Below are 19,519 nucleotides of genomic sequence, written 5' to 3'. Positions count from 1 at the left end.
GAAGGGGGAGCCAATGCTTAAAACAGGTCAAGTTGACTAGGGGGAGGGCATTATTTTTGAGGGGCTGGTATAGCAAGATATTCAGGTTGGGAGAGAAGGGGTAACTCTTTACCAACCCCTTCTAACACTACCTGGCTCAGGCTAAAATCTTCCTGTGCTTAATGCACTTAAACTTTCTTTTTTGTGCATGGCTGAGGGGTGTTATAATTACTATATTAACATGCATTTAAATGCAGTCTACACTGAAACTATTAGCATCTGGTGCACATTAACATGTGTGCAAACCCCCTTTTAGCACTGATGTTAGTTCTGAGCATCAGCCCCCTAGTTTGCCTGTCATATCTAAAACTGCCAACCATGGATCACAGTTGCTTGTAAACACTCACCGTTCAGAACAGTTTTGCCACCTTCCTTATCTGCAGCCTATCTGAGCATATACACCCAGGATCCCCTCCCTTCCCATGCTTAACCACAAAATCTTTGTAAGAAGCTAAACTACCATTAATATTGTTCTGGCGATAGCCACACTATCTGCCCTTCTTTGTGCACCTTGTCAGGCAAATCCACTTATATGAATGCCTGTTTTGGCTAGAACAGATAGATCTATTTATTCATATATCCTTAGCACAAGGGAATATTCAAAAGATTTAACAATTATGGAATGTTTTGCCTAGTAAGCTGCAAGTTGAATGAAGTCTGAGGAAGCTTATAAAGAATAAAAATACATTTTAAATAATTTTTAGTTGAAGAGTTTAGGTAATGTGTTTTATTATTTTTCATTGATTAATGCACACCACAAGAAGTGTTATTTGGATACTGAAGTATACAAAAGTAAATAATAGATTTTAAAATTTCACCACATGCTAATAGGTCAAGCTTCTGTTATCAACTCCTATTTTTCAGAATGTACTAGATCCTCTGTGCTTATCTCATCCGTTTCCATTACCTGCGTCACCATGCCACACATTTATTGCGGGAGAAAGAAGAGATGATAGAGATGTTCAAGTACCTACATGGCATAAATGTGCACAAGGTCTCTCTTTCATTTGAACAGAAACTCTGGAATGAGAGGGCATAAGATGAAGTTAAGATACGATAGCCTCAGGAATAATCTAGGGAAATACTTTTTTAAAGAAAAGGTGGTAGATATATGGAATAGTCTCCAGTAGAGGTGGTGGAGACAAATACTATGTCTGAATTCAAGTGTGGGGCAGAAGAGAGGAGGAGATAGTGGATGATGTGATGGGCAGATTGAATGGACCATTTGGCATTTATCTGGCGTCATGTTTCTAAGTTTTTCTTGATTAATAAAATACTACTTCCTGACACTGCTCTTGAATGTACTACCCCATGACCCCTTGTTCTAGAACTAAAAAAAGGTATACTTCCTGTGCATCATTTTATACCCTCTCATTCCAGAATGTTTATCATATCTCCTTTGTCTTTCCTCTTGTGTGTACACATATCTAATATCTTTAGTATTTGATTTTGATAGTTCCTCCAAGTTAAAGCACTCCCAGCATTATTAAGAACAGCAGGGAACTGCAGTGCAGAGCTTTTTTTTTTTTTTTTTTTTTAAAGTAAATTTTCCTAATGCTACATAGTGAATAACATTAAGCAGAATTTGCAAGAAAAATTCACACATAATTAGTAATATTCATAACACATTAAGCAAACAAACCTACATTATGGAGGAGAGGTCAGGTCTAAAAGGCATTTCCCACACAGGAAAGCTAGGGACCTCCCTCCCCTTCAAAATCACTGAGCTCTGGAACAACCTTACCTCCCCTCTTCGGAACTTGAGCTCTCTCCAAGTTTTCCGCAAACATCTGAAAACCTGGCTTTTCTCAAATATGTAAGCCTCTCTCAAACTTAGGTATCAAAAACTCTTATATCTGGCATACCAAGTCCTCTAAATATTCTTCACACTTCTACCTCTAACCCTTTGTTGTAGTTCCTTCCTATTTCATCTACTGTAAACCGCGCCAAGCTCTACGAACGTGGAGATGATGCAGTATATAAACCTAAGGATTAGATTAGATTAGGTCTAAGCAAAAGTAAACAATTCACATTTATCGGAAACATATACTCTTTATCCCCTAAACCAGGTGTAGGCAATTCCGGACCTCGAGAGCCGGAGCCAGGTCAGGTTTTCAGGATATCTACAATAAATATGCATGAGATAGATTTGCATCTCAAAGAGGCAGTGCATGCAAATCTATCTCATACATATTCATTGTGGATATCCTAAAAACCTGACCTGGCTCTGGCTCTCAAGGACTGGAATTGCCTACCCCTGCCCTAAACAATCAAACAAAAAATATCCATTTTTGCCCTAAAAAAACTTTCTAAGTGGCTAGGATCTAAAATATATAAGAATCGTTCTCGTATATAACTACACTTACAAGGGAACTTTAAAAAAATTCCCCCAGCAGCCAAAACCTTCAGTTTCAGAAGAAGGAAAGCCTTGTGCAGATCTTCATTAGACTATCACATAAGCACTGCAGAAAGGTATAAAAAATACTACTACTTATTTCTATAGCACTACTAGACATACGCAGCGCTGTACATCAAAACATAGACGAGACAGTCCAAGCTCAAAAGAGCTTCTAATCTTGTCAAGACAAACTGGACAAGAAGATGCATCTATACACAGCATTCAGGTGAGAGAATTACAAAGAAAATGATATGACAGATAATGATGCTTAACAGGTAGGAAATTACAGAGGGAATGATAAGACAGATATTGGTGCTTAACTGGTGGGTTGAAGTTTGGAACCGAAAGCAGATTCCAAGAAGTGGGCTTTGAGTCTGGATTTGAATATTGCCAGAGACGGAGCTTGATGTATCAAGTCAAGCAGTTTGTTCAAGGCATACAGCAAAGTAGAAGAGATGGAGTCTGGACTTGGCCGTAGAGCAGAAGAGTACAGATAAGAGAGACAAGAGAGACTTAACTGATGAGCAGAGTGCCTGGGTGATTGGGGGGGGGGGGGAGTGTGAAAAGAGATGATAGAGGAGAGATACTGAGGAGCTGCGGACCGAATACATTTATAGGTGTAACTTATATGTATGAATAGAGGCCATTTTAAAATTTGCTCCAACTACAGAAACAGAATAAATACTGTAATTAGGATAAATAGAGAGGAAGCAAAAGAAGCCAAAAAACATTTTGAGAAAACAGGAGAAGTACCTGTCCTGTACTACTCCTTGAAGTTCCTAAAAGTCTCTGATATGATCCTTGTGAATTGAGGTTATAGGGTGGTCAACTTAGGGTTAATGTCAAGAAGTATATTTCATGGAGAGGGTGATGGATGCCTGGAATGCCCTCCTGGGGGAGGTGATGGAGACAAAACCGGTGACTGAATTTAAAAGAGCAATATAATCTCTATGTGGAAAGAAGATAAGTGTCAAGTCAAAAAAAATTATCGTTGCTTAGACAGCAACTGCAGTAGTTGGGGAAATAAGGCCAGTGCTGGGTAGACTTCTATGGAGGATCTGTAACCATAAAGCCAAAGATTCCTTAACTCTGCCAGTTTTGGGATGGTGGGTGATACTTAGGCCAACTGCCCTGAGTCCATCTGCCTTAAGAGGCCCCAACCTTGCCCAAAAATGAAGGAGGCATAAATGCTAGAGAGCTTTGAGCCCCATTTCAAGTTACTGCCCTCAACCCCAACATAGTTTAAACATCAGCCTTGCTCACCCCCAAAAGTAAACCATTGTAAAATATATATTCAGAAAAATAATCAACTCCCCTACCTCTGTTTCTCAATCAGAATTTGTTGTTTCAATGTACAACAAACATGTATAACAATCATGATGGTTTCACTTACCCAAAGCACAAGATACATAGATCTTACACTGGCATATTAAAAATGTTGAATTGGTATTAAATGCATAAATCTTTTCATTAGTAATAGGTCAGTTTCTTCTTCTTGTTCTGGCCTTCTAGTTGAAACAGAAATAGTCTCCTCTCTATATCCTCCTTCTAATTTAGCCCATCTATCACAAATAATAATTTCAGGCTAGTGGTCATAAAATGCAGCTCCTTTCAGAACCCAGCCAGTATGGATTCTAAGCTCAGTCACTTAATAACACTATCCTGTCCTGGCAGAGCTTTCCCCCTATGCCTCCAGGGACTGTAGCTGCTAGCTGCTGCCTGCACAGCATCCCCTACAGCATCCCCACACAGACATCCCCCACCCAGGAGGAATGAAACCTCAATTCTTGGCAAGGTAATATTTGGCATTACCAAGCCAACCCAATTTGATTGAAAGAGAAGCATGTATACTTCAATATTAGCAATACAGAGGTATTTCAAAAACACCTCCATGTGTAAATAGCAGTATTATGGTACATGGGTAGACAGGATACACATGTAAGCAGTGATTTCAGCACTATACCTGTTAAGACAGTTGTGACACAAATCACAAGGTGTAGTTTTGAAAGAGCTGAAAACCTATACATATTATTTCCAATCTTACAAGGACATATATGGAAACAAATTTCCCAGTAAGGTTCCACATCAACTCAGAAGTGCACATGACATTTTAAAAAGTGTTCCTTTTGACTAAGATTTGCACCAGGGATTAAAGAAGTAAAATTTCTGCCTTAGATCTTTTAAAGAAAAATAAATATAAATGTGCAACCTTGAATGTTAATTGCCTCCATTTATATTCACGGTTTTCTGAGATCAGTAGATCTAAGGCATAAACTTCTAAATTCAGTTTTACACATCCAGAATATACAGTACATGTCTAAAATGCATATAGCAATGGGGGGGAGGGGCTGGGAATATCTTAGACAGTGTGGGAAAAATGTATGAGATGGACATATGTATATGAGAAGTGCCTAGAATTTGTGAGTGTGGAAGAGATTTGTTCAGTGGGATTAGGGTGGGCCCAAAAATAACCGCTACAAATATGCATCCTACATTTCAGAAGGGGAATGCATATCTATGTTCAAAAAGACATCTAGGTTTAAAAAAAAAAAAAAAAATCTTCATTCTATTCCACGCTCTTCTGAAGGGATTAGAAGCGGTTACCCCTTAAATACCCCAATGGTTGTGTTTCCCTGAAGGCAAAACTGGCAAGAAATATGGAACTCTGTGACAACTAAGGTACAATAAACATTTGTTTGTAAATTGGCCAACAAACATTCATGATCCACCACATAAAGGTGCAGGTTGGCATTTCAGAACAAAAAGGTTTATATGTTTGCACAGAGAAACAAAAAAACACTGTGGAGAAGTAATGCTCCCGAGATGGACTTTATGAATGATAAAACTTGACAAATCACATACAAAACCTCTAGGACTCGGTCCACTTGGACCCTGGTCCGTGTTTCAACAAGAATGTCTTCTTCAGGAGTCCCTATGAATCCTAAAGAGAGAAAATGTGGATAAACAATCCAGTAGTACTTTCTACGTACCAGTACCATTGGATTGTTTATCCACGTTTTCTCTCTTTAGGACTCATAAGGACCCCTGAAGATTTCATTCTTGTCGAAACATGGATCATGTTGGGTCCAAGTCCTAGAGGTTTTGTATGTGATTTTTCAAGTTTTATCATTCATAAAGTCCATCTCAGGAACATTACTTTGGATTTTTTGGTCTGTGGCGACATTTGGGTCAATTCTTTGGTTCTTTATATGTTTGCACATCAACATTTACATGCCCATTTTGTCCCTGACGATATTTTAGCTAATCATGAGTCTAAAACAGATGTTCCTGCTGCACTTTATGGATGCGTAAAGGTCCATATCTCAAAGTTTCTTAGTAAAGGCGCTATATCAGCCCATCCCATTCTAAAATAGTAGAGGCATCAACATGTCCCAACCTTTCTGAAACAACTATACTGGCTCTTTATCCAGTTTAGAATTAAATTTAAACTTCTCAAAATAACATACAAAGTACTCTAGGATGATCCTATATACTCCAACGCATTGCTTACGATCATTACAACCCAGGATACTATATGCATTTTACTAAAGGCTCCACATTCATCAGAATTTTTGGGAAACTACCAGTAGAACTATGAACTACTCAGCCTAAAAATTCCAATTCCCATGCAAAATAGGCCTTCACATCATATAATATAGACCATCTGCTGCCGACATTTTACATGTGGCCCACTGACCTTTAGCAATATCTGTTGCAAAGAACACACGATGCGGGAGGGGGGGAGCACAAACAGTACGTAGCCTGAGCACAACAAAATCTAAGGTAAGACTTCTTCAGTATGTTTGAGCCTCATGCCTCCAACAATATGTAATACTATTGTAAAATGTTTCAGGTTTTTTTTAACACTTCAAATACAGAAATATAGACTAACAGAACTAGTGACTTATTTTATTTATCACAAAACATAATAGACTCCTGTAATTTGGCCACTTTTTGATGAATGCTAATGGTATTAAAACAGGCTTCAGATACCGAATAAAATAAAAGACACTGTATTAGTCAATGGGCTTCTGCAATATAACAGCAAACTGGTAAAAAGATTTTCAGTCATCACTAACATAGTCTGCCTAATTCAAAATCATATTGATTCAGTGTTAAGACAATTAACCATCTCTATATCACCAAAATGTCATTTTAATCTAGATGAGCATGCTTAAAATATATGGCAGGATCCAGATGAAAATCAAAACACAAAGGGTCTAATTCTATAAACAGGGCCTAATTTGTAAGCACCGCTCCGTGCTGTTGACAGTTAACCACTAGGCATCCTTTATAAAATCAAACCTAGCGGCACGTAAGCAGACTTAGGTGTCCTAGAGGTAGGTGCCGGTATATTAGGCCAGGTTTTACTTGGTCAAATTTTCTGGTGCCTATCTCAAACACCTAGCGACACCTATTCTCTGCCTTGACTTAGGCTAGGTACTGTGCACAACCTAAATTGACAATTAAAATAATGATTTTTTTAAATCAGTTTTTAATGATGTGGTCAATTACCATGCAATTTGAGCGGCGGTGGCGGTTTCACGGCACCTAGAGAAACAGCTGGAGGGTGTCGTGCGGCTGCTGCGAGGTAAAAATTCCCTGCTGGAAGGGGTGCTGCTGAACATGGGGGAGCAGGGAAGGGGTGCTGCTGGACACGGGCGAGGTACAAGGAAGGGAGAAGGCCTACTGCTGGACAGGGGGATCAGGTAAGGGGTGCTGCTGGGACAGGGAGGGTGAGGGCAAAGGCCTACTTCTGAACAGGGGGAGCAGGGAAGAGGTGCTGCTGGACAGAAGGGAGGTAAAAGGGAGAAAGCCTACTGCTGGACAGGGGGAGCCGGGAACCCAAGTGATGATGGACAGGGGGGAGATAAAATGAAGGGAGAAGGGCTGCTGCTGGACAGGAGGAGCAGGGAAGGGGTGCTGCTGGACACGGGGGAGGTACAAGGAAGGGAGAAGGGCTACTGCTGGACATAGGGAGCAGTCAAGGGGTGGTGGTGGACAGGCGAGGAAAAAGAGAGACAGAAAGAGAGAAAGAAAGACATACACACACATATATTCTAGCACCCGTTAATGTAATGGGCTTAAAGACTAGTAAGAACATAAGAATAACCTTACTGGGTCAGACTAATGGTCCATCAAGTCCAGTAGCCCGTTCTCACGGTGGCCAATCCAAGTCACTAGTACCTGGCCAAAACCCAAGGTGTAGCAATATTCAATGCTAACAATACAGGGCAAGCAGTGACCTGGCGCCTAGCCACAGACTGACCAGAATATTGCAGAAGTGATTAATGTTAATGCAAATGTGGTTCTTAACTTACCAACAGCAGCATGTCACTTAAACATTAACTGGTTTCTAACCTATATACACATTCAGTACAAAATTAAAGGATCTTGTACATCATTACTGCAGTTTTTTCCTTTGTCTTCCGACTTGATATTTCACTGCAGTTTTGTTGGATTCTTTGTTTGTTGTTGCATAAATAACATACAAGATCATGGTGTGCATCTTTTTAGTTTTTATGCATTTTTACAGAAAATATTTAACAGTTTAATTAAAATCTTTTTGCTTTTAAGATGGCTTTTTAAAATATAAGGTATAAGATTTTATCTTTGGTATACAAGAAAAGCTTATATTTTAATGACTAATGAATTTCCTCAATTGAAAAAAAGGAAAAATAAAGGATCTGGCACTGTGCTAGTACCATTTATAATTTCCAGCTGTGTCCAACCTTCAATTGCTTAAAATGCAGGAAATCCAAAAGGAAATTCCACTGTCCGTTCCCAGAGTTCTGTAACCCAAATGTTCTTCCAAAAGGAGCAGATCGGACAGAAATTTTGTGGTATTTGCTGCAACCTTACCTCATATCTTCAAGTAAATCACATTCTGCCTGATGCTTGGCTTGCAGTTTTGTCATCTGATCAACTTGAATAATTTTCAACTCTTGTGTAACTTTCACCTAGAATTAGACAGGATACAGCAACAATGTTCATAAATATGCTGTTTCTAAATACCCAGCTCCAATTTTGGATGCTAGATTAAATAATGGAGTTTTCTCCTTAACTGTCAATACCAGATTATGAGCATAATGGATAAAAATTATTCTATAAAAACACTTACTAGCTAATATCATTCTACAAACAAGGTAATCTACCGAAATCAAATTATTCTACTTTTTATTTGAAATGGATCGTACTATATTTAACCAAATAAAAAGTGCAATACACACTCCTTTAGCAGTAAATCTTATTATACAAGCAACTTTTCTGTATTAAAGCAGTACTGTACCAACATACAGAACTAGTAAATTACTTTCAAAAGCAACTAAAGATACAGCAGAGCATGCTAAACAAAATTTGCAATCCATGAAATGTATATAAGTTTTACAAGGGTGTGTGTGTCAACTGGTTTGCAACTCATAAGACTTAAGTGCATGAAAGCAGAAAAAAAAATCCAAAATAGTTTAAAACCGCATTTATAAAATAGCAAACTGCAAAGTACCTGAGAAAGGCAGAGAGAACCAAAAGTATGCACATAAAACATAGAGGCATATAGAGAGATATGAGTGACTAAAATTACGCCAGGTGTACACCTGGCTGGGCCTCCGCGTGTGCGGATCGCCGGACTTGATGGACCGAAGGTCTGATCCGGAGATGGCAGTACTTATGTTATGGAAGTCATCCTGGTATTTAAGATCAATCAGTTAGCTGTTTTAACTAAGGGCTCCTCTTACGAAGCCGCGTTAGCGGCTTTAACGCACGTGACTTTTTAGCGTGCGCTAACCCCCACACTAGCCGAAAAACTACCGCCTGCTCAAGAGGAGGTGGTAGTGGCCAGCGCGGCCGGCAAATTAGCCCGCGCTATTACACGCGTTAAACCGCTAACGCAGCTTCGTAAAAGGAGCACTAAGAGATAAGGGGGTATTTTGGGGTTTTTTTTTTAACAAGCCTCATATTCAAGAAAGAGCAACATTTCTCCTGGCTGGACCCAAAAGAAAATTTTAGCTCCATGTTTTTTAGGAAGGGGTGGGACAGACATCAGGAGCCCGGGAAACAATCCAGTTGGCCAGAGGAGAGAAACCCTATTTTTAAAAACAGCAGAGCTTGGCATCAAAACATTTAAAAATGGGTATTTTTCCGCACGCCAACACCCACGCGCACAGCTACCCCGTAGAGGAAAACGGGTGTTAACGCTGGCAGGGATTAAAAAAAGCGAAATCAGAGAGATCCAACACGGGGGAGGGGACCAGCTCTTTAAAGTCATATAAAGTGGGGCTGACAACTCCCCCCCTCCCCCAATTCCCAAAACATCCAATTAAAATCGCATCTCCAGGAGACAAGAGGGGGGGGACCCCACTTTCACACATGGGCTCCACGCAGCACTGCAGGACTTTGGGGGGGGGGTTTGCAGTGCGGGATTTTTAAAGACGATCTACGGGAATAAAGCGTTCCGTCTCTCAAAAGCACAATCCGTGGGAAACGACGGGGGAGAGGGGAGAGGGGAGAGGGGGGGCGGAACCCCCCCCCCCAGCACAGACGATTCGAGCCCAGGAGCTGCTGACAGAGGGTTTCCGAGCCGCACAATGCCGCTACCAGGGGGGAGAGCGACAGTTAGACGCGCACGTTGCGCGCTCCCCCTCCCCCCCCCTTCCTCCCCCTTCCTCACCTTCCTCGGAGGAGGCTGCATGATGCCGCCGACGGGGTGAAAAGCCACATAAATCCTGGCGAAGGGGGGGGGGGCGCTGGTCGGTTTTCTTTCTTTGCCTCGGGGGGGGGGAGGTTTCTCCGCGTCTCCCCCGTCTTTTCTCTTCACAGGCTTCCTTCCTCCCCCCCGGCGCTCAGTCCATCCCCGGCGGCGGCACGAGAGAGGGGGGGAGGGGGAGGAAAAGCGGCCCGTCGGCTCCCGCTTCTTCCCTCACGAAAGTCAAGCCGCGGCTGGAGCGCGGCCCGGGAGGAGGTGGAGCCCGCGCCGCTGAGGGAGGGAGGGGGAGGAGGCGCTGAGCGGGCTCGCGCCACGGCGGTTTCCGGCTCCGCAGCGCCACGCCGAGGCCAACGCGAGCCTCTGTCAACGCTGGGCGGGAATGGACGGCCGGCGCGCGGCGGCCTCGCGCAACTTTTTCTCCTCCTCCCCCCCCCCCGTGTTTGTTGTTGTGGTGGTTTTGGTTTCTTTTTTTTTTCGCTCTGCCATAGAGAGGAGGATCATAGGGGAGGGGAGGGGGGGCGGAAGGTGACGTCGGCGCGCGGGGCGCTGCGTTCTGCGACCCCTCTGCCTGGGACGCTGGGTTGTTGGTTTTTTACAAGGGGGGGGAGGGGACTGCTGTGAAAGTGAAACTAAAATCACGACGTTTGCTTTTGTTCGTTGTTTTAAAGTTGGGGGGGGGGGGGGGATTCAAGCGCCGGCGCAGGGTCGTTTGTGGCTAACTGTCTGCTCCGGCAATCGGGACCCTACCAAGTGTGAGAAGGAGGGGTGTACCGAGGTTGGGGCGTCCCCTTCTCAAAAGCCTCAGTGGTACTGCCTGTTCTTCTATAAGTCAAAGACCCCCTTCCCCCATAATGCACTGCTCTTCTGTTCAAGGCCTGGGGGACCAATGGTGGCCCTTTTCATCATTTTGACTTTGTATTTTATGCATCTCTAACAAGTTCATAATAGAAAAAGGGGGAAGAGGTGGGAAGAGAAGCCACATGCTTAAAGGACAAGACATTTCTGAAGCCAATGCATTTAGAAGTGAAAGGTCACTTGGACACACAAAGTCAGAGGCCTGAAGAAAGTACAAGTTTTATTCACAGCATGCATGCTGGACCCCTGAGCTCCAAGCAGGCTCAGAAGTGCCGAAACCAGGAAGTTACAGAGATATTTATTCATTTTTCTGGCTATACAACTGAATTCTAGAAAAAGCTTTTCACGTGTTACTTTTCTTAACACTCATTGGTTCTAAGCTCACACTAGCAGGTCACTAGCAGGACACTTACAGTTAAATGTACAGAAGGGCAGGGTACATCATGGCTCAAACTCTTATCTATTCAGCTTACAATGTGGTAAGGTAGGGACATACATTTTAGGCAGATGAAGTCAATAGATTATGCACTGTTTTCAGCTATGTAGGCCAGAGCAATATTTTAAACAACAGTTAACCATTTCATGACCCTACAGAAGTATCTACCTTCTAAGTGTGACACCCCCCCCCCAATAAATGCCTCTGCTGCCCAGCAGAAGACCTGGATTCTTTGGGGCTCACTGAAAGTCTGTACTTGTAGATAGCAGATTGGAGGGGGAACATATAAAAGGGGAGACATGAGTAAGAAAAGGGCTTTTGCTTAACCTGTTTCTCCAGCCAGAGCCTCTACTGAGGGAGACTCCTGAGGTGCTGACTGCTTGTGGAGGGAAAGGTCTGAGAGCGTTTGCCAGAAGAGCAGACAACAGAGCGAGAGAAGAGAAAGTGGACTGGAAAGTTTTACGGAGAGGAGTAATAAAGGACTTTACTGTTCGAAGGGGTCACCAGGAGAGGACATAAGAATAGCCTTATTGGGTCAGACCAATGGTCCATCTAACCCAGTATCCTGACTTCACGGAGGCCAATCCAAGTCACAAGTACCTGGCAAAAACTCATGCCACTGATCCAAGGCAAGCAGTGGCTTCTCCCATGTCTGTCTCAACAGCGGAGTATGGACTTTTACTCCAGGAACTTGTCCAACCCTGTTTTTAAACTAGCTACATTAACTGTTCACCACATCCTCTCGCAACACGTTCCAGAGCTTAACTATTCTCTGAGTGAAAAAAATATTTCCTCTTACTAGTTTTAAAAGTATTACTCTGTAGCTTCATCGAGTGTCCCTTAGTCTTTGTAAATCTTGATGCAGTAAAAAATCGATCCACTTGTGTAGATTTCAATCATATCTCACCTCGGCCATCTCTTTTCCAAGCTAAAGAGCCTTAATCTCTCTAGTCTTTCCTCATATGAGAGGAGGTCCATCCCCTTTATCATCTCGGTCACTCTTCTTTGAACCTTTTCTAGTGCCGCTGTTATCTTTTTTGAGATGCAATACTCAAGGTGAGGTTGCACCATTGAGCAATGCAGAGGCATTATAACATTCTTAGTCTTGTTTACCATCCCTTCCTAATAATTCCTAGCATCCTGTTTGCTTTTTTTGGTTGCCATCGCACATTGGGCGGAAGGTTTCAGCGTATTGTCCATGATGACACCCAGATTTTTTTCTTGAACGCTGACCCCCAAGGTGGACCCTGGTATCCAAGTTTATTAAAATTTTGATAAAACACAAATCTAGATTTCTAAGCATTTTACAAATTGTATTAAAATAAGGGGAAAACGCTGAACATATAAATACCGACTAAACAATACATCACAAACGTGAAACGATAGGAAAGTGGGGGAACTACAATTTTAAAGTAAAGAAAACATGAAGGCTAAACAACAATAGGGAAGCTAGGGAATAAAGATTATTAGATAACCTTGGCTATTTCCAAGTCTATTCAGCAGTTGTAAGCATCTTGGAAGAAGTAGCTCTTTAGATTTCCCTTAAATTTGTCTAAATTTTTTTCCACCCTAATATGAAGTGGCAAGGAATTCCATATTGTAGGGGCTGTAATTGCTGATGATTTTCAGGGATGGTGTATAAAGAAGATATTGAGATGAGGATCTTAGGACTCTTGAAGGTTCGTGTGGAATAAGGAGCTTGTGAATAAAGGCCTGTTCATTAGTGTTTTGGGACTTGAAGCAAAGAATAGATATTTTATATAAAATTTGATGTGGGATTGGTAGCCAATGCACACTTTTCAGCAGAGGAGTAACATGGTCGATTTTCTTCCTATAAGTAATAATTTTTATGGCAGTGTTTTGTATCAATTGTAATCAGCGGTAACTATGATTTTGATAATTCTTCCCAACATGCATCACTATGCATTTGTCCGCATTAAATTTCATCTGCCATTTAGATGCCCCGTCTTCCAATTTCTTAAGGTCTTCCTGCAGTTTTTCACAGTCCGGATGTGTTTTGCAACTTTGAACAGTTTAGTGTGATCTGGAAATTTAATCACCTCACTCGTAGTTCCAATTTCTTGATCATTTATAAATAAGTTAAATAGCACCGGTCCCAATACAGATCCCTGCGACACACCACTATTTACCCTCCTCCATTGAGAGGAAAGTGTGTGTGGAGACTCATCTCAAAAAAGGAAATTGTGAGTGGAAGGCCCTGCTTGCAGAGCTTGTGTGGAGTGTTTCAGCTTGGCAGGAAATATACAGTGGTCCCAGGCTGAGGAAAGAGGGTGGGGCCTAGGACTAGCTCACCGCACGTATGAAGGAGTGGAGTGAAGAGTTTAGAGAACATAAAAAGAAGTGTTTCTTGAGCTGACTTAATCATCAACAGTTTGAAAGAAAAGCCATTTTTAATGTGCACAGCTGAAGACACTGTAAATAGTTCTTGCAATGATTTTGTAATGCAATTCAAGTAAAGTTACCATTATCAATTGCACTTTGGCTTCAGCTTGTTTTCTTTGACAAGGGAGTAGCATAAGGAGTGAGTGTGACGATTGAGACCCCAGGACTGTGATCTTCTGGCCTACAGGATCTTCATCCGGCCCCGGCCTGCACCCAGTGATGACTTTATCTTTTTCTGCGAGCCCGGGTCATAGGTCCCAAACCCAAAGAGCTAGCTTGCTCCCACACCTCAGCAGGAGCATGAGACCCAGGTTACACAATGATATGCCCAATAAATATTCTGATGGTGGGTTGATGGGGTATATACCATTGGCACACACACTGGTCAGCAGTGTCATGACTTCGTATGGGAAGATATTTGGCAGCTCTCCTTCAGCTCATTGGATCCAAAGTGGCCCCAATTTGAAAATTAGTAAAGACCAATGCTATGGTGGATTCTGTCATCAGTGTAATTTGCCTATTCTGTGTGGTGGTGCCAAGTAGGCAAGATGGGAGATGAACCTTTCTCCCTCTCCTTTCATATTGACATTGCTTAGTTTATTTCTTAATCTCCCCTCCCCCATGAGTTCAGCATCTCTCTCCTTTATCTCATTCTCTTTGTCCTCCCCAGTCCAGAATACCCTCTTTTCACCCCACCCTATGGTCAAGCACCTCACCCTCTTCACATTTATAATGAATGGTCCAGCACAGTGGATCCCAAACCTGTTCCTGGAGGTATCCTAGCCCAGTGTATCGCAAACTGTGCCTCCTGAGATTTCAGGTGTGCTGCGAGATGCTGGGGAGGAGGAGAGGTGCCGGCATCGGCTGAAGGTACTTCCTCCACTGCATGAAAATCTCTCTCACGGATATTCCTTTATTTTTAGGATTTATTTACTGAATTCACTCGAGGCGGTGTATGATGAGAATATGTCAATCATAAGCAAAGGCAATTAACAGCAGTAGAAATTACAGGCATAGGATGCTTCATTACAATATCAACACAATACATGGTAAAACAGTTTAATAGATATCATTTTGGATAGCCTGACAACCTCCAGGATCAGATTTGGGAAACACTGGTCCAGCACATCACTACTACTACTATTTATCATTTCTATAGTGCAGAAAGGTGTACCCGGTGCTGTACATTTCACATTTACTAGCCCCTGTTCAGAAGAGCTTACAATCTAATTTGGACAGACAGGATGTCTCAGGGTTGGGATATTTCCAGCAGAAGGAATGATATAAATCGGTAAAGCTAACTGACAGTGATTGAGTTAAAAGTTGAAAGCAGCTTCAAAAAAGTGGGCTTTTAGCTTGGATTTGAATACTACTAGGGATGGAGCCAGACATATTGATTCAGGCAGCCTGTTCCAGGCATACAGTGTGGCAAGAAAGAAGCGACGGTGTCTGGAGTTGGCAGTAGGGGAGAAGGGTACAGATATGAGGGGCTTGCTTGATGAACGGAGTTTACGGGGGGATCATAGGGGGAGATAAGTGGAGCTCGGACAAAGGAGGACTGTGAAAAATTGCAAAGGGACTTGGACAAATTGGGAGAATGGGCAGAGAGATGGCAGATGAAGTTCAATGTTGAGAAATGTAAAGTACTGCATGTGGGAATCAGAAACCCGAGGCACGGCTATACGATGGGAGGGATGTTATTGAATGAGAGTACCCAAGAAAGGGACTTGGGGGTAATGGTGGACATGACAATGAAGCCAACGGCACAGTGCGCAGCGGCCGCCAAGAGAGCGAATAAAATGCTGGGGATAATCAAGAAGGGTATTACAACAAGAACGAAAGAAGTTATCCTGCCGCTGTACCGGGCAATGGTGCGTCCGCATCTTGAGTACTGCGTCCAGTATTGGTCACCATACCTTAAGAAGGATATGGTGTTACTCGAGAGAGTTCAGAGGAGAGCGACACGACTGATAAAGGGGATGGAAAGCCTTTCATATGCTGAGAGATTGGAGAAACTGGGTCTCTTTTCCCTGGAGAAGAGAAGACTTAGAGGGGATATGATAGAGACTTACAAAATCATGAAGGGCATAGAGAGAGTAGAGAAGGACAGATTCTTCAAACTTTCGAATAATAAAAGAACAAGAGGGCATTCGGAAAAGTTGAAAGGGGACAGATTCAAAACGAATGCTAGGAAGTTCTTCTTTACCCAACGTGTGGTGGACACCTGGAATGCGCTTCCAGAGGACGTTATAGGGCAGCGAACGGTACAGGGGTTTAAGAAAGGATTGGACAATTTCCTGCTGGAAAAGGGGATAGAGGGGTATAGATAAAAGATTACTGCACAGGTCCTGGACCTGATGGGCCGCCGCGTGAGCGGACTGCTGGGCGCGATGGACCTCAGGTCTGACCCAGCGGAGGCATTTCTTATGTTCTTATGTTCTTATGAGAGATGTTGAGTGAATGCACTTGACCTGCCCCCATCACACCCCTTTCCATGATCCATCATTTCAACCATCTCTTCACACTCATATGGTCCAGCAACTCATCCTCCTTTCATATCTTCCCCATTGCAGTCCAACATCTCACACTCTTTGCTCCTGCTTTTCCCCTCCCCCCACCTTGATTCCCTCCTCATTTCTGTTACTGTTTCATAGTAATCCTATTATTAGGTTTCAATTTGCTGTTTCTACGTTTACCTCACTGATTTTACGTATATTGTTTATATTTGGTCATTTTACTTTTGTTATGCTGTTAACAAAACTGTAAGTCTTACCACATTAAACTATATCTGCTGTATACCTCCTTGGGTGCATCTCTTCATAAAGGTGGTTAATGAATGAGTGATTGAAACCAGCAAGCTGAATGATAATGCACCAACAGCCTCCAGCCCACACACTCTTCAGGGCTCTTGACTTACATTTTGTGTTCCCTTGGGGTGCCTTGTTTGAAGTCTCCCTTAACTTATGAGTTGTGTCCAGTGTGAAATGAGTGTGACAGGACAGAGGTTTTGCCTGGTATTTGATTAGACCAGGAGGACCACAAATCCAGTGCTTAATGTGGTGTGAGTGATAAAATAACTACTGTATAGCCAACGTAATGTAAACTCACTCACGGATACACAACATCATTTCTTGAAAACTATATCAACTTATAAAGAAATCAGTGCTCATAGACACGGAGGTGAAAACAAGGGGCGAACCCCTAAACTATCACCTCACCACCCAATCATCGCTTACTCAATATACATGTATTTAAAAAGTCTCTATACTGCTGTCCACCAGCAGATTATCACTCATATATGGATAGAGCAAGATATTAAAAAATTATTAAGAAGGCACACTTATCTTTAATGCACCGGTGCGAAAGCCCTCAAGACCAGGCCCTGAGCCGCCAGTGGAGGGCGCTAGAACGGAAGAGGGACAGAGAGAAGGAGAGGCGCTGGCACGTCCTGCGGGCAGTCGGCGTCTCTCCTTCCCTGGCATCTCCTGGCACACCTGGCATCTCGTGCGGTACACTAGTGTGCCACTGCACGCAGTTTGTGATGCACTGCTGTAAAGGAATAAAAATTGGGGGGAAAAATAACAGAGCTCCTTTTACGAAGCCGCGTTGGCGGTATAACACACATAATAGCGTGTGCTAATTTTCCGGCCGCGCTAGCCACTACTGCCTCCTCTTGAGCAGGAGGTCGTTTTTCGGCTAGTAGACAACAGCCAATAAATACCTAAATAATCCATCAGTTATCAATTCATGATTAAGGGGCTCATTCTCTTTTTTTTTTGATGGTTTCCATTTCAATTCTTTATTAAAATATTTCAAAATACAAAAGCTTTAAAACAGGGGTGTCAAAGTCCCTCCTCGAGGGCCGCAATCCAGTCAGGTTTTCAGGATTTCCCCAATGAATATGCATGAGATCTATTTGCATGCACGGCTTTCATTGTATGCTAATAGATCTCATGCATATTCATTGGGGAAATCCTGAAAACCCGACTGGATTGCGGCCCTCGAGGAGGGACTTTGACACCCCTGCTTTAAAATCCTGCTTCATAACAACCATATACATCAGTGGTTCCCAAACCTGTCCTGGGGGACCCCCAGCCAGTCAGGTTTTCAAGATATCCCTAATGAATATGCATGAGAGAGATTTGCATACCTGTCACTTCCATTATATGCAAATCTCTCTCATGCATATTCATTAGGGATATCTTGAAAACCTGACTGGCTGGGGGTCCCCCAGGACAGGTTTGGGAACCACTGATATACATTTTTATAATAGTAATAATAACACTTTCCTTCCTTTCAAGCTTTTTCAGCCTATACACCAGGGGTAGGGAACTCCGGTCCTCGAGAGCCGGATTTTCAGGATTTCCCCCAATGAATATGCATGAGATCTATTTGCATGCACTGCTTTCAATGCATTTTCATTGGGGAAATCCTGAAAACCTGACTGGAATACGGCTCTCAAGGACCGGAGTTCCCTACCCCTGCTGTACACTGTTATAATACTAAACAAAAAAGAAAAAAAAAACAGTTGGCACGTCTAATCAAGATCTCGTTCTTTCCTAATATAGTCATCTTAATCTTTAAAATCCATCCCTCCCCCACAACCCCCCTGACACAACTAGTATAAATTTAAATTGTATATGTATGGAGTGGGGAGGGGGTATATAGTGGAAAAGTGGTTTAGATATATTAAAATATATTTTGGAGGAATGATAAAATGTTTATGCAAATGTTTTATTGTGAATTTGATTGTAAAGAATGTCTTTTTGTATCATATTGCTGTATATTCCTTCAATAAAATGTTATAACCATAAAATATGGGGGGGGTTGGAAATTGAGGGAACATATTGAGAGATATAAAAAATTTATTTTTGAAGGAATGATAAACATTTATTAGAAGTTAATATGGTCAATTTAAATGTAATGACTATTTTACTGTGTTATATTATTATGTATTTATTGCATTTCTTCAATAAAAAGTTAAAGAATAAATCGTTGTGATCTATTCTTCCCAAGTTTTATTAGACCATATTTTTTGAAATGTAGATATCTGGTTTCTTCTTATTGTAGTTGGTTTAGGCCAGGGGTCTCAAAGTCCCTCCTTGAGGGCCGGAATCCAGTCGGGTTTTCAGGATTTCCCCCAATGAACATGCATGAGATCTATGTGCATGCACTGCTTTCAATGCATATTCATTGGGGAAATCCTGAAAGCCCGACTGGATTCTGGCCCTCGAGGACCGGAGTTGCCCACCCCTGACCTAGCTCCTTTACTTTAACCTGAGAGTTTATCGCAGGGGCCTCAAAGTCCCTCCTTGAGGGCTGCAATCCAGTCGGGTTTTCAGGATTTCCCCCAATGAATATGCATGAGATCTATGTGCATGCACTGCTTTCAATGCATATTCATTGGGGAAATCCTGAAAACCCGACTGAATTCTGGCCCTCGAGGACCGGAGTTGCCCACCCCTGACCTAGCTCCACCTGAGAGTTTATCGCAGGGGCCTCAAAGTCCCTCCATAAGGGCCGCAATCCAGTCGGGTTTTCAGGATTTCCCCAATGAATATGCATGAGATCTATGTGCATGCACTGCTTTCAATGCATATTCATTGGGGAAATCCTGAAAACCCGACTGGATTGCGGCTCTCAAGGAGGGATTTTGAGATCCCTGGTTTAAACATATAGACAAACT

General features: G+C 42.4%; 1 protein-coding gene across 3 annotated transcripts in view; it reads right to left on the bottom strand.

The window, feature by feature from the left end:
- FCHSD2 (FCH and double SH3 domains 2) overlaps nt 1-10,607 on the bottom strand; it is a 330,943-nt gene extending 320,336 nt beyond the window's left edge. For 2 of the 3 annotated variants that reach the window (XM_033947791.1, XM_033947793.1), the window contains exons 1-2: nt 8,940-8,996; nt 8,300-8,397 (exon numbers count right to left, since the gene is read on the bottom strand). In XM_033947791.1, the coding sequence (XP_033803682.1) occupies nt 8,300-8,397; nt 8,940-8,981 (140 nt within the window). In that variant the 5' untranslated portion in view covers nt 8,982-8,996. Of the gene's footprint in view, nt 1-8,299; nt 8,398-8,939; nt 8,997-10,103 lie in introns of those variants that run through there. The other variant, XM_033947792.1, reaches the window with a different exon arrangement.
- Between the last annotated feature and the right edge of the window lie 8,912 nt (nt 10,608-19,519).

The sequence above is a fragment of the Geotrypetes seraphini genome, chromosome 6, assembly GCF_902459505.1.
Source record: "Geotrypetes seraphini chromosome 6, aGeoSer1.1, whole genome shotgun sequence".
In the NCBI taxonomy this organism is placed as follows: domain Eukaryota; kingdom Metazoa; phylum Chordata; class Amphibia; order Gymnophiona; family Dermophiidae; genus Geotrypetes; species Geotrypetes seraphini.
The sequence above is the reverse complement of the archived record's forward strand: the minus strand, read 5'-3'. Positions and strand labels throughout refer to the sequence as shown.